Here is a 15439-nt window from a genome sequence, read left to right on the forward strand (position 1 = left end):
AAACCAGAGGGCAACAGATCATGTGAAAATATAATTTTGGTGTCATTCTCAAAACTTTTGGCAATGACTGTAGGCAGGTAGTGGTCAACACTTATGAGTTTTAAGGGATAAAATGACGATACCACATAAAAATAAATTGTTCTTTTTCTGTTTCAGTGCATTACAACCTGAAATTAAAATGATTTTTAAAATATTCATTCAGTCACTCTGGTGATTAGCAGTCACCGGTGAATCCTTCACGGGTGACCGTTAATCAGGACGCGACACAGACAGAGCCGCGGTATGAGGATGAAGTCGGGTGAAGTTCACCCGAGTTCATTCTCAGGGCACGACTCTGTCTGCTGTCAGCCGGTATGTATCAACGACATTTAACATCACACACAGACATTTCACACGAACAACACACACACACACGTCAGTTAAGTTTCACACGCACACACGGCCATTCCACACGCACACGTGGTTACCATACGCCGGACACACAGCCACCACACGTGCGTTATTTACGGACCAAAAAACGGATTACGGACATGAAAAACGGCCCGTATTACACGTGCGTGGTTATAAGGACGTGTGTTTTAGGCCTCACTGTAAAGAACCCTTTCGTATTTAGCTGCCAGAATCTCTTTTCTTCCACTCGCAGTGAATGCCCCCTGGTCCTCAAGGGTGCTTTACACGCTACGACATCGCTAGCTATAGCTAGCGATGTCATGCGCGATAGTACCCGCCCCCGTCGTACGTGCGATATGTGGTGATTGCTGTCGTAGCGAACATTATGGCTACGGCAGCGTCACACGCACATACCTTGTCATCAACGTCGCTGTGACTGCCGAACAATCCCTCCTTCAAGGGGGAGGTGCGTTCGGCGTCATAGCGACATCACTGCGGCGTCACTAAGCGGCCGGCCCGTAGAAACGGAGGGGAGGAGATGAGCGGGCTGAACATCCCGCCCACCTCCTTCCTTCCTCATTGCCGGCGGGACGAAGGTAAGGAGATGTTCATCGCTCCTGTGGTGTCACACATAGTGATGAGTGCTGCCGCAGGAATAAGGAACAACATCGCTACTTACCTGACAACGATTTTTTGTAATTAAACGACCTCTCCAAAACAAACGATTTTTGTCTTTTTTGCGATCGTTTTAGGTCGCTCCTAGGTCACACGCTGCGACGTCGCTAACAACACCGGATGTGCGTCACAAACACCGTGACCCCGACGATATATCGTTAGCGATGTCACAGCGTGTAAAGCACCCTTTATTATTGTCTTTGGAAGGAATAAGTCATGTGTCAGTCCTTTATATTGACCACACATGTATTTATACATATAAATGAGATCTCCTCTGAGACGTCTTTTTTCTAAGCTAAACATATCTAACTTTTTCAACCTCTCATCATATGGGAGGCCTTCCATTCCTTGTAGTAGTCTAGTTGCCCTCCTTTGAACTGATTCTAGCTTCTGAATGTCCTTTTTAAAATGGGGAGTCCAAAACTGAATCCCATATTCTAGATCCCATAATTTGACCAGAGAACCCCTTTTCTTTCCATGTGTGAGGAGTCTGACCTATCCTTTTTGGCAAACTCCAAACTTGTTATCTTATGTTTTTCTATAGGCAATGGCTTTTTTTTCTATCAACTGTTCCATAAATTCCCATTCTGTGATATATACTACTTACAGTGGTCCTATGGACAGATACTTCCATCTTCCTGTAGGATCACTGGAGAACTTTCAATTGTATAATTGGTCTTTTTTTCTGAATCCTGATAATGATCTTCTTGCCCAGACTGTGAGTTTTGGTGGCCCGTCTTCTCTTGTCATATTTGTCATTGTGCAAAATTCTTTACATTTTGGAATGATGGATTTAATAGTGCTATATGCAATGATCAAAGCTTGGGATTTTTTTTTTATTACCAAGCTTTGATCTACACTTCTCTACAACTTTGTCCCTGACCTGTTTGGTTTGCTCCTTGGTATTCATATTGATTGCATTGTGCGTCTAAGCAGAGATGGAGCAGACCTGTCAAAATTCCAGTTTGGACCAATTTGGCAAATCGCATAGTTTTTAAAGGGAAAATCATCTCGCAGCTAAGTTAATCCAAGCGACTTTAAAGTTCTACATTATGCTTTGGACTTTACTTGTACAGTACACACTACAAGGTCAAAACGCATTGGCTTTGACATTTGAAGACGCTGTTATAAACATTTATTTACATAAATAAAAGCTGCAAGTTTATAAAGGGAATATGTCACCAGGTTTTGCTACTCCATCTGAGAGAAGCATAATGTAGAGACAGAGACCCCAATTCTAGTGATGTGTCACTTACTGAACTGCATGTTGTTCCTTTTTGTTTAATAAAAACTCTGTTTTATCTGCAGCAGACCTACCAGTTCTTTGAATGCTGAGCTCGGTATAACCTCACTTACATCACTGATTGACAGCTTACTGTGTACACTGTGCATAGGCAGAAAGCTGTCAATCATTGGAGGAGGCGGGTTATATAGAGATCATGAATATTAAGGACTACATGGCATCAGGCCAAGTAGGACTCTAGTTATAATCTCGTGCTGATAAAACAGTGATTTTATTATAATTATACTAAGCAGCCTAATAAGTGACACATTGTTAGAATCAGTGTCTCTTCCTACATTATGCAGCTCTCAGATGGTGTCGCAATCTGTTAACAAATCTGTTTTCTATAGACTCCAATAGTAAAAACACAGATTCTGCAAAAACTATTTTTTTCAAAACAGCCAAAAAGTTGTGTTTTTGTAACTTTTTAGCCAATGGATTGCTGCTGGATTCGTTCTAACAGATGAATACTGGACATGAGACCTAATGGGTCTGTGAAATACATGTAAAGCACATGGGTGGCATCAGTCTGCCGTCTGTGTGCTGTACGTGTTTCACATTGAAGTATAGGAGAAGCTTTCTAATATCTTGTTTTCTTTAGCCATATCGGAAAAACACAGATGACACACGGATACAAAACACTGATGACACCGTTACCGATATTTCATGTACATATTTTTATAAAGGGGGCCTAAGTTAGAAAATGTGTTGGGGGGTTTTCTCTTCTACGTTACACATGCTCATGTGTCCAAGCACCTGTGATGATGGAACAAATGTAAGGTTGCTGAACTGGAAAAATGTGAATCTTACCCCTATGTTGGCTTTAAATTCTGCATATCCATTTTAACTGATGGACGTTACAGGTTGCGCATGACCGTAATCCCTTGACAATAATTCTTATGCAAATACATTGCAACTAGGGATCATCGAATACTTCATAAATATTTTCCGAATACCTCGCCGCTATTCGAATATTCGATGCGCAATGTAAGTCTATGGGAAGCCGAATAGTTCCGAATAGTTGTCATCCGGGTTTCCCATAGACTTATATTGGACATCGAATATTCGCGAATAGTTGAATAGCAGCGAGGTATTCATTCGGAAAACATTCGCGAAGCCGGATAATCGAAGTATTCGATCATCAGTAATTGCAACCACTATTTTGTTATGTCCTATCTTGACTTACATTTTTTCTATGTGCTGAAATGGTGTTACCATATCAGCCATATACAAAATACCCACTTTGGAAATAATATGTCTATACTAGACCGTTCTCGATTACTAATATGTAAGCAAAACTTACCGTTCTACATTTACCTCTACCTAGACATCCTACATTCACAGACATAAACTATGTTATTACATGACATGGGACTTATGACTATTTTGGTTCTCCATACCTCACTTCTCATGGCATTGGTTATAGTAGCTTGCTCTTCTAGTGTAAAAAGGTGTGACACAAACCCAAATACCACAAATTCTGTTACGTAAACCAGCGCTGTAGAGTCGATTTGTTCTTCTGTGAGAAGGAGGAGAGTCTTCTGTCCCTGGAAAGATGAACCATTAGGTTACAGTTCTGCATTGGAAACTGCCATTCGGCTAGAAAAAAAATAGCCCATCGCATCGTGCTGCTATAAAGTTATCATACATATGAACCTGTAATAGAGGCCACAAACAGAGTCTCCAGGACAGATGTGAACAGAGCCTTAGGTTTTATAACTACAGTAAATGGTCCTTAGTGTACAAAATCACAAGCTCATGATACAGATCTAACAAAGGTTAACTTGACTGACTCACCTCTCGGACCTCACATCATAAAAAAGGGTCATTAATTTGACTAACCACCCATCGGCCAAAGACTTGTAGACTTAAGTTGTCTTCCAGCGAATGTATAACCAGAAAATAACATTGTTAAATTAGGTTTTTGTTTTAAATTAATATATTTTTTTCATTTTGACATTTTTTCACATCTGTATTAAAATTAAAAATTAGAATTATTTTTAAAGTGGCCTTTAGAGCAGTTTTAGACCTAGTTCTTTCTTGAAATAAAGAAAAACTGCCAAAACAATAATAAAAAAGTACATGTAACTCAAAACCTAATTTAAACAATACTTCTTTTTCTGATGACACATTCCCTTTAATCCTCTTGAGTGAGATAACCTTATGTGACCCCCAATTGGGCGTTGTGAGTAAAGATGAGCTAATTTGAGGTTCAGTTTTTGAATCGAACACCAAATTTAAAAATAAAGATTCATGTTTGAGGATCGGATGCTGTACGTGTGTATAATACTCGTGCGAGCAATGCTCTGCTCAGGTACACTTCATGCTCAGCCCTGTGTGAGCGCTGGTAGTGTTTGAACGGTGCACACTGGGGGTAACAACACTGTGCTCAAATCTAGCGTGCAAAAAAAAAAGTTTGAAAAAGCCCACCCACCGTCCCACGGAAGTATTTGGCTTATCGCTGGCTGTATGTGGGCGGAAACTCAAACTGCCAATCAGTCCATGATCCGGGGTTTGGGTTAAGCTCAAGCCTGTGGAGCTAGGCTCATTTGCTGCCGGCGAACCGAACCGCCAAAGTTTGCTCATCTTTAGTTGTGAATCATGATAACCTTTGTGATATCTCTATCCATAAAGTGTTCCTTCTAGCTGACTGGTAATTTATTAGCTTTATCTCTAAACTATATATCTCACCTTTAATCCAGCTTTTATGTAACAGTCTACAAGTTGAGATTTCAGTTTCCCACTTCTCTGTTTCTCATCCTCCACTTTAGTGTGTGAGCCGAGCGGTACTACATTGAATCCTGACAGGTGTCCTGCAAGCTTGGCAAGTGCAGCGCTATACCATGGGCATCCCTCGCCACAAAGTAGCATATGGGCACTTCCATGGGCACTCCAAAGATTACGGGTCATACGGCACAGCAGATGAATTGTACACTGTAAAAATTAGAATAAAAAATATTTAAAAAATGCAGAGTCATATGAAGTAAAAGCACATCATGTTTTATCGATAAAGTAACAAGAAGCACTGAAACCCACTGTTTATTTTCTAGATTTAGATTTTTCATTAGTTCTGTGCATTTGTGACGCCCTGGACTAGCCAGGTAGTCACAAACATAACATCACACACACCCCCTCCCCTGGATAGTCTACATCAGTCAAACAAAACCCTTGTTGCCTCCCTCCAGGGTCTGATGTCCACACCAGGTGGGGCGGAGCCAGGTGGTTGGCCCCACCCACCGAGGAGTTCACAGGCCTGGATGCGGGAAAAAAGCAGTTAGTGAAGTTCAGTGCAGTTTGGAGTTCATTGGAAGTGGAGTGAGAAGTTGAGTTTGGAGTGGAGAAACTGCTAGTGTCTGGGTAGGAGCCCAGGCACTGTCAGCAAGGTCGGCAGACAGTGGTGGCCGTCTGCAGGAGGTGGTGCAAGTCAGCGGAACCGTAGGACCGGGGACGGGTGGTGGCCCGCCGGTACCGAGCCGCAGAGCAGATTTGTACCAAGCACAAAGGCAGGGCCATTGGACCCCGACCAGGCTGGGAGCCGCCGACAACGCTCAAATCCGAGAGTGACCGGAACCCCAGGGGTTCCCTAACACCCAAGTCCTGACAGAAGGCAACAGTCCACACAGTGAGGATAAAAAGCCACCGCCATAGGCTAGAGATCCAAGGGCCAGCGCCTGCGGGCAAAACGGGCTCCTTTGGTACATACACGCCGGGGAGCGAACTACCGTGGGGAAACCATCGGAGTCAAAACATTCTACAAAGGTGCAGGGAAAGACAGCCACCATCAACCTGTCCGGGGAGAGCCAAGACACTGCAGCCGGCTCAGAACCTGTCCATCCAGCCGTTTGGTTTACCAGAGACTCTGTGAATCTGTGCCTGAGTGAGTATAACAGTGCCATCCGGCACCGCGCCGCACTGCCTCCGCAACCCTGCACCCCAGCTACCCTGCCTCCCCGTATCACCACCGGGCCCCGGGATTACCAACCCCTACCCACGGAGGGGGAACCAACATCCTAGCTGCTCCCTGCCATCGCTCCCGGGATCCCCGTCACCAGCAGCGGCGGTGCCCATTATCACCACGACCCGTGGGTGGCGTCACGGACTATCTCCCCAAACAAACCACCCCCCTTTTCACTCGTGGGCGAGGAGCGCTGTTCGAGTCCCCGAATCTGGCCCACCGCTCGAGCCACCGAGCAGCAGCAGCAGCCGCAGACCCGAGCGTAGCGAGCGCGGCCCCTCCGCCTGCAACACATTACAAATCTGTATCATTAAGTACATCTACCCTGCAGATGTAACTATAGAATAGTGAGGTCCCTCCTTACATAATACTGTTTAATTCAAGAAAAAGTCACAAATTTAGACCCTTAAGGAGAATATGTGATTAGGAACAACCCTCTTAAGCTGTCTATATGGACATGTAAGTCATGGAAAGCTGAATAAAATGATACCTTGATACCTGCAATCTTAACTCTTATTCCAGAGAAATCCATATTTTTCTTATAAGTAATGACTGTTCCAGGCTATGGGTCGGACACTGATCTGCATGAGAATCTGTCTCTGGGGCTTATTTTTAATAAAAGGAGGCATTAACAGTATGAGACATATAACTGCTTGCTGCAGCTCTCACAGCTCTGCCCTATTGCAACACTGTCTGCCTGTGAAATGGAAGCTGAAAGAAACCTGCAGAAGTGTCAGTTATAATCACACACAGCTTTGCAATGAGAGCAGGAGAACAGAGAGCGGCCATCACACATCACACTGGTAATGCTTCCTTCTATTTATAATAAGTTCTGGAGGCAGAATATCATACACATCAGTGTCCAGCCCACAGCCATGAACAGAGTGACCAGGACTAGCATAACTAAATAAATGGTTCACAGCATAAGCTAATTACATTACTAGTAGTGATGGGAGGAATCACAGATAACTGGGATCGGTGGGTCTAACCAGGTTAAGAAAAAAGTCTAGGTTCTGGCCTAGGATTGGTCCCAGTTATCTGGCGGGACGCTGGTCCCCATATAAGTCTATGGAGACCAGAATTTGGCAATTAAAAATGGTGGTAGAAGGGATAGGAGGATAGGAGCAAGCACGTCATACTTACTGATGCTCCGGAGTGGCTGTAACTGCTCCCACGGCCACTCATTATTCTTCTTGATTGGCTGCAGTCAGACGCGCCCCCAGTATGTGTGACAGTCACTGCAACCAATCACAGACCCTGTCTGTGGGTCTATATCATAGCGTAAAGATATATATAAAACATTTGGCATAGGGTCCCCCATATTATGAGACAGCACAGATAAAGCATATGGCTAAAGGCAGCAGCCCCAGCCATGCATTTATTTTGGCTGTGTATCAAAATAGGAAAAATTGTATGCAACTTTTTTTTATTTTTAATTATTGAAAAAAATAATTTTAACCCCTTAACGATCTTTGACGGATCGCATTCCACCCGTAACATTAGCCCCTTACATCTCGTTGCCAAAGTCTGGCAGCGAGATGTATATACGCGCTGTGAGACTGTGACCGGGGTTATCTATGACGGCCGGTATGTCTCGCCCCGGTTGTGCTCACTCCATGATAGAAAGTAGATCCACTCCAGGGTTAATGCTGTTTCCCTACAGGCTGAAGGAAGGGTTAAATGGAAACAGGAACAAGGGCAGGTGTGCCGGGTGTGAGGGAGTGAACAGAACTCCCTGAATTCTCTGCTGGAGAGGCACATGTATATTGTTGTGGACTTTTGTTGGACATTAAACCGTGTGCTGTGAACCTTAATGCCTGGATCCCGTGTCTTCTGCTGCGCAGCCGACCACGCTACCTCACATATGGTGGAGAATCGGCGGGCATGCCAGCCCGGTGAGGTGTAGCTTCCATTTCTGGTGACCCGGTGGCACATGTCCTGGATTCAAGCGGCTATACTACAGCCCAAACCCGGCAACGCCATGGAGGACATACTATAGCAGCTGGCTCAGGCTACTGCACAGCAACAACAGATGAATACACACCTGCTCCGGACGTTGGATCATCAGCAGCAACAGCACCAGCAATCCTTGAAATTGCAGGAACAGAGGCACCAAGAACAGATGGTCCTCCTGGCCAAGTCGATCCGTGCCGGACCGGCAGCAACAACCCCGGGACCGGGTGACGACGGCAGCGTCCGGAAAGCGGTGAGACAAGCGTTGCAAAAGATGACCCCGGGGGATGATGTGGAAGCGTTCCTGGCGGTGTTTGAGCGGGTGGCCGAGCGGGAAAAGCTGCCGACCCCCCAGTGGGCTGAGGTATTGTCGCCCTATCTGACGGGGGAACCCCAAAAAGCGTATCTGGACCTCTGTACTGAGGACGCCATTGACTATGTGACCCTGAAAGCCGAAATACTGGCTCGGTTGGGGGTGAATACCTATGTACGGGCTCAGCGGGTAAATCAGTGGTTCTATGAGGAAGCCAAACCCGTACGCTCCCAGGCCTATGACTTGTTGCATCTTGTAAAAAAGTGGTTGCAGCCTGACACTCTAAGCCCAGCGCAAATGGTGGAAAGGGTAGTAGTGGATCGTTTTGTGCGCACTTTACCCGTCACCGTTCAACGGTGGGTAGGACAGGGTGACCCGAGTACCCTCGACCAATTAGTGTCCCTGGTAGAGCGGCATGTGGCTACGCAGGACTTGATACGGGACACTGAGACTTTGCGTACCGCCCGTCGGTCCGGCCCCTCCAAGCCTAGGGCCAAGGACCCACCGCTGACAACGGTGCAGGAGTCCCCTATCATCCCGTCTGAGGCCGCGGCCGCCATTCCTGAGGTCCGGAAGGTTCTGTACCCTAAACGACAACCCGTCAAGGGGGTTTCCGTCCCCATTAGATGTTGGCGGTGCCAGCGGGTGGGACATATGGAAGCCCAGTGTTCACTCACCACGGAGCCCATGGATTGTGGGGTTACCCGGCGGGGTTCAATGTATGCTCAGGTGGTGTGTACCGCTGACCTGGTCTCCCCAGAGACGGAGCCCCACTTGTGCCAAATACAGGTGAATGGATGTCCGGTTACAGGATTATTGGATTCCGGAAGCTTAGTGACCCTTGTGCGATCAACCCTAAGGGCTAAAGTAAAGGCCACAGAACGTACCGTGGGGGTGGTTTGCATACATGGGGACCGCCGAGACTATCCCACGGGGATTGTCACCATCACAGCACCTTGCGGTCAGGTGCAACATGAGGTGGGACTTCTTAACACTCTTCCTTATGACGTGATCCTAGGAAGGGATCTGCCCTATTTTTGGACTTTATGGAGGGGACCCCCTAAGTCACCTCAGATATTGATCAGTCCGGGACCTGAGCCCTACAATCCTGAATCCGGGACGCCTGCCGTAGGGGTCACCATGATAGGGACAGAGTGTGAACCCGATAGGTCACCCCTAGAGGTATTGGCAGGAGAGGCTGAGATGGTCGAGCCTATCCCGGAGTTGGAGGCGTCCCCGGATACGTTTGGGACAGCCCAACTCCAGGACCCTACGTTAATACATGCCCGGAGTCGGGTGACAGTAGTTGACGGGGTGGCACAGCTGCCCGGTGCCCAGGTAAGGTACCCCCATTTCGCTCTTAAGCAAGATTTACTCTACCGGGTAGATGAAATACGGGGCGTGGGGGTAGAACAGTTGGTGGTGCCCCAGCCGTATCACCGGCGGGTCCTCGACTTGGCTCATAAACACCTGATGAGTGGCCACCTAGGGGTCAAGAAAACGCAGGAGCGAATATTGCAAAGGTTCTATTGGCCCGGGGTCTTTGGGGAGGTAAAACGGTTCTGCGAAACCTGCCCGGAGTGTCAGCTTACCGCACCCCTGACCCATTTTCGCAGTCCGTTGGTACCGTTACCCATTATAGAAGTCCCTTTTGAACGGATAGGGATGGATCTGGTGGGGCCCCTCGTAAAGTCCGCTCGAGGGCACCAACACATCCTAGTGATCGTTGACTATGCCACCCGGTATCCCGAGGCGATACCTCTCAGACATACTGCAGCAAAGCTTATAGCTCGGGAGTTGTTTGCTGTGTTCTGCCGGGTTGGGTTGCCCAAGGAGATCCTTACGGATCATGGGACCCCATTCATGTCTAAAGTGACCAAAGAGCTATGCCGGCTACTCCAGATGAAGCAGTTGCGTACGTCTGTGTATCATCCTCAAACGGACGGTTTAGTCGAGCGTTTCAATAAAACCCTGAAAACCATGCTCAAAAGGGTGATTTCAAAAGACGGGAAAGACTGGGATATGATGCTTCCCTATTTGATGTTTGCCATCCGTGAGGTGCCACAGGCATCCACGGGGTTTTCGCCTTTTGAATAGTTATACGGGCGACATCCCCGGGGATTGTTGGACCTGGCAAAGGAAACATGGGAGCAAGAGCCCACCCCCCATAAAAGTGTGATTGAACACATTTTGGGTATGCAGAAGCGCATAAGCGCGGTCATGCCAATTGTGAAGGAGCATTTACAGGAGGCTCAGGCCGCGCAAAGCGGCCGCTACAATAGACAAGCCACCGTGCGGACCTTTAAACCCGGGGATCGGGTGTTGGTATTAATCCCCACGGCGGAGAGTAAATTCCTGGCTCAGTGGCAAGGCCCCTACGAGATAAAGGAAAGAGTCGGGGTGGTTAACTATAAAGTATTGCAGCCCGGTAGGCGGAAACCTGAACAAATATACCATGTCAACCTATTAAAACCTTGGCAAGAACGGGAAAACCTGATGGCTGTTTTTTCCCCATCTCCCTCCTCTTCGGGTCGTTCACATCCGGCTCCAGCGACCTCCGGAGAGGACGAACCGGAAGTAAGGATTGGAGAAGCCCTCACCAAGACTCAGAGGCGAGAGGCCAGACGGTTGGTTCAGCAGAACCCCGATGTCTTCTCCGAGCTGCCCGGTAGGACCAGTCTGATACGACATGATATTGTCACCGAGCCCCACCTGAAGGTACGCCTGAAGTCATACCGGGTACCGGAGGCTCGACGACAAGCCATATCGGAGGAAGTAAAGACAATGTTACGCCTGGGGGTCATCGAAAAATCCCGGAGTGAATGGGCTAGTCCGATTGTCCTAATACCAAAACCCGATGGCTCCTTAAGGTTCTGCAATGACTTTAGGAGATTGAACGAAATATCCAAGTTCGATCTCTACCCCATGCCCCGGGTGGATGAGCTGATTGATAGGCTGGGACAGGCGCGATATTTTACCACGCTCGACCTGACCAAGGGGTACTGGCAGGTGCCACTGACGGAGTCCGCCAAGGAGAAAACCGCTTTTGTTACGCCAGAGGGTCTCTTCCACTATGTTGTCTTGCCTTTTGGGTTACATGGCGCTCCGGCCACGTTCCAGAGGTTGATGGACTTAGGCTATGTCCGCACGTTGCTTTTTACCTGCTTTTTACCTGCTTTTTTGCTGCTTTTTCAACTGCAGCGTTTAATGCCAAAATGGTTGTGTTCTGCTTTTCAAGCAAAGTCTATGGGAATTTGGGTTTCTTGTCCGCACTATGCAGTTCAAACTGCAGCCTTTTTGTTGCAGAACGTTGGTCAAAAACTCAGCTTTGCACTGCAAAACCCAAATGGCAAAAACAATTGACATGTCAGTTGTTTTTGCCATTTGGGTTTTGCACTGCAAAGCTGAGTTTTTGACCAAAGTTCTGCAACAAAAAGGCTGCAGTTTGAACTGCATAGTGCGGACAAGAAACCCAAATTCCCATAGACTTTGCTTGAAAAGCAGAACACAACCATTTTGGCATTAAAAGCTGCAGTTGAAAAAGCAGCAAAAAAGCAGGTAAAAAGCAGGTAAAAAGCAACGTGCGGACATAGCCTAAGTGCTGGAACCCCACCAGGCGTATGCATCAGCGTACCTTGATGACATCATTATTTACAGCTCCGATTGGCAGACCCAGTTGGAACAGGTACAAGCGGTGGTGAACGCGCTTCGAACAGCCGGATTGACAGCCAATCCCAAGAAATGTGCGTTGGGACTCACGGAAGCCCGCTACTTGGGCTACGTGATAGGCCAAGGAGTGATTAAGCCCCAAATTAACAAGGTTGAGGCGATCCAGAAGTGGCCTAGACCCCTGACCACGAAGCAGGTTAGGGCCTTCCTGGGTATCGTGGGGTACTACAGGAGGTTTGTAAAGGATTTTGCGGGACTATCAGCCCCCTTGACGGACCTTCTCAAAGGCAAGAAGTCCGTCATGGTGCGCTGGACTCCGCAGGCCGAGGACTCCTTCCGGGCCCTGAAGGGGGTCCAGTGCGGACAGCCCGTTCTTGTACACCCTGATTTCCGGAAGGAGTTCATAGTACAGACTGACGCCTCGGAGGTCGGCCTGGGGGCAGTGCTGTCTCAGGTGGTTCAGGGGGAGGAACACCCCGTCACCTTCTTAAGTAGGAAGCTCACCCCTCCCGAGCGGAATTATAGCGTAGTGGAGAAGGAGTGCCTGGCGATCAAGTGGGCCTTGGAGTCCCTACGCTATTACCTGCTGGGACGACAGTTTCGCTTGGTGACGGATCACTCTCCACTGGTCTGGATGAGGTCCGCCAAGGAACGGAATGCCCGGGTTACCCGGTGGTTCCTTTCTCTGCAGAACTTCCGGTTTACGGTCGAACATAGGGCCGGTGGGTTGCAGGGCAACGCCGATGCCTTGTCCCGCGGCCCGTGTTTGATGGCGGGAGCTCAACCCCGCTCGCTTGAACTGAGGGGGGGGGTATGTGAGACTGTGACCGGGGTTATCTATGACGGCCGGTATGTCTCGCCCCGGTTGTGCTCACTCCATGATAGAAAGTAGATCCACTCCAGGGTTAATGCTGTTTCCCTACAGGCTGAAGGAAGGGTTAAATGGAAACAGGAACAAGGGCAGGTGTGCCGGGTGTGAGGGAGTGAACAGAACTCCCTGAATTCTCTGCTGGAGAGGCACATGTATATTGTTGTGGACTTTTGTTGGACATTAAACCGTGTGCTGTGAACCTTAATGCCTGGATCCCGTGTCTTCTGCTGCGCAGCCGACCACGCTACCTCACAGCGCGGTCAGGATTTTCACTTACCGCCGCCCGCACCGGAAGTCAAGTGAGTGATCACGTAACTTCCGGTGGTTGCCATAGTAGCACAGCGTCATGTGATGATGCCTGCAGCTATGACGAGTCACTTTCGTTTTCACTGGGCCCAGAGCCGAATGAATCAGGAAGTGACCGTATCTGCTGTTTACAGCTGTATACAGTTAGGTCCAGAAATATTTGGACAGTGACAATTTTCGCGAGTTGGGCTCTGCATGCCACGACATTGGATTTGAAATGAAACCTCTACAACAGAATTAAAGTGCAGATTGTAACGTTTAATTTGAAGGTTTGAACAAAAATATCTGATAGAAGTTGTAGGAATTGTACACATTTCTTTACAAACACTCCACATTTTAGGAGGTCAAAAGTAATTGGACAAATAAACCAAACCCAGACAAAATATTTTTATTTTCAATATTTTGTTGCAAATCCTTTGGAGGCAATCACTACCTTAAGTCTGGAACCCATGGACATCACCAAACGCTGGGTTTCCTCCTTCTTAATGCTTTGCCAGGCCTTTACAGCCGCAGCCTTCAGGTCTTGCTTGTTTGTGGGTCTTTCCGTCTTAAGTCTGGATTTGAGCAAGTGAAATGCATGCTCAATTGGGTTAAGATCTGGTGATTGACTTGGCCATTGCAGAATATTCCACTTTTTTGCACTCATGAACTCCTGGGAAGCTATGGCTGTATCCTTGGGGTCATTGTCCATCTGTACTATGAAGCGCCGTCCGATCAACTTTGCGGCATTTGGCTGAATCTGGGCTGAAAGTATATCCCGGTACACTTCAGAATTCATCCGGCTACTCTTGTCTGCTGTTATGTCATCAATAAACACAAGTGACCCAGTGCCATTGAAAGCCATGCATGCCCATGCCATCACGTTGCCTCCACCATGTTTTACAGAGGCTGTGGTGTGCCTTGGATCATGTGCCGTTCCCTTTCTTCTCCAAACTTTTTTCTTCCCATCATTCTGGTACAGGTTGATCTTGGTCTCATCTGTCCATAGAATACTTTTCCAGAACTGAGCTGGCTTCATGAGGTGTTTTTCAGCAAATTTAACTCTGGCCTGTCTATTTTTGGAATTGATGAATGGTTTGCATCTAGATGTGAACCCTTTGTATTTACTTTCATGGAGTCTTCTCTTTACTGTTGACTTAGAGACAGATACACCTACTTCACTGAGAGTGTTCTGGACTTCAGTTGATGTTGTGAACGGGTTCTTCTTCACCAAAGAAAGTATGCGGCGATCATCCACCACTGTTGTCATCCGTGGACGTCCAGGCCTTTTTGAGTTCCCAAGCTCACCAGTCAATTCCTTTTTTCTCAGAATGTACCCGACTGTTGATTTGCTACTCCAAGCATGTCTGCTATCTCTCTGATGGATTTTTTCTTTTTTTTCAGCCTCAGGATGTTCTGCTTTACCTCAATTGAGAGTTCCTTAGACCGCATGTTGTCTGGTCACAGCAACAGCTTCCAAATGCAAAACCACACACCTGTAATCAACCCCAGACCTTTTAACTACTTCATTGATTACAGGTTAACGAGGGAGCCTTCAGAGTTAATTGCAGCCCTTAGAGTCCCTTGTCCAATTACTTTTGGTCCCTTGAAAAAGAGGAGGCTATGCATTACAGAGCTATGATTCCTAAACCCTTTCTCTGATTTGGATGTGAAAACTCTCATATTGCAGCTGGGAGTGTGCACTTTCAGCCCATATTATATATATAATTGTATTTCTGAACATGTTTTTGTAAACAGCTAAAATAACAAAACTTGTGTCACTGTCCAAATATTTCTGGACCTAACTGTAGCTGTGATCAGCAGATAGCGCAGAGCGATAGGATTGATGATCGCTATAGCCCCCTAGGGGACTAGTAAAATAAAAAAAAAAATAAAAAAATTTTAAAAAATAAAAAAACCTAAACGTTCAAATCACCCCCCTTTCACCCCATTGAAAATTAAAGGGTTAAAAAAAAATTAAATATACACATATTTGGTATGGCCGCGTTCATAAATGCCCGATCTATCAAAATATAAAATCAATTA

The 15439-nt window shown here is 47.0% G+C and overlaps 1 protein-coding gene across 1 annotated transcript in view; it reads right to left on the reverse strand.

The window, feature by feature from the left end:
* The window catches only part of LOC142291659 (uncharacterized), a 1021181-nt gene that overhangs the window by 601489 nt on the left and 404253 nt on the right, over window positions 1-15439 (reverse strand). Inside the window, exons 63-64 of the mRNA XM_075336344.1 lie at window positions 5039-5281; window positions 3748-3894 (exon numbers count right to left, since the gene is read on the reverse strand). Of these exons, the coding sequence (XP_075192459.1) occupies window positions 3748-3894; window positions 5039-5281 (390 nt within the window). The remainder of the gene's footprint in view (window positions 1-3747; window positions 3895-5038; window positions 5282-15439) is intronic.

The sequence above is a fragment of the Anomaloglossus baeobatrachus genome, chromosome 2, assembly GCF_048569485.1.
Source record: "Anomaloglossus baeobatrachus isolate aAnoBae1 chromosome 2, aAnoBae1.hap1, whole genome shotgun sequence".
Lineage (NCBI taxonomy): Eukaryota > Metazoa > Chordata > Amphibia > Anura > Aromobatidae > Anomaloglossus > Anomaloglossus baeobatrachus.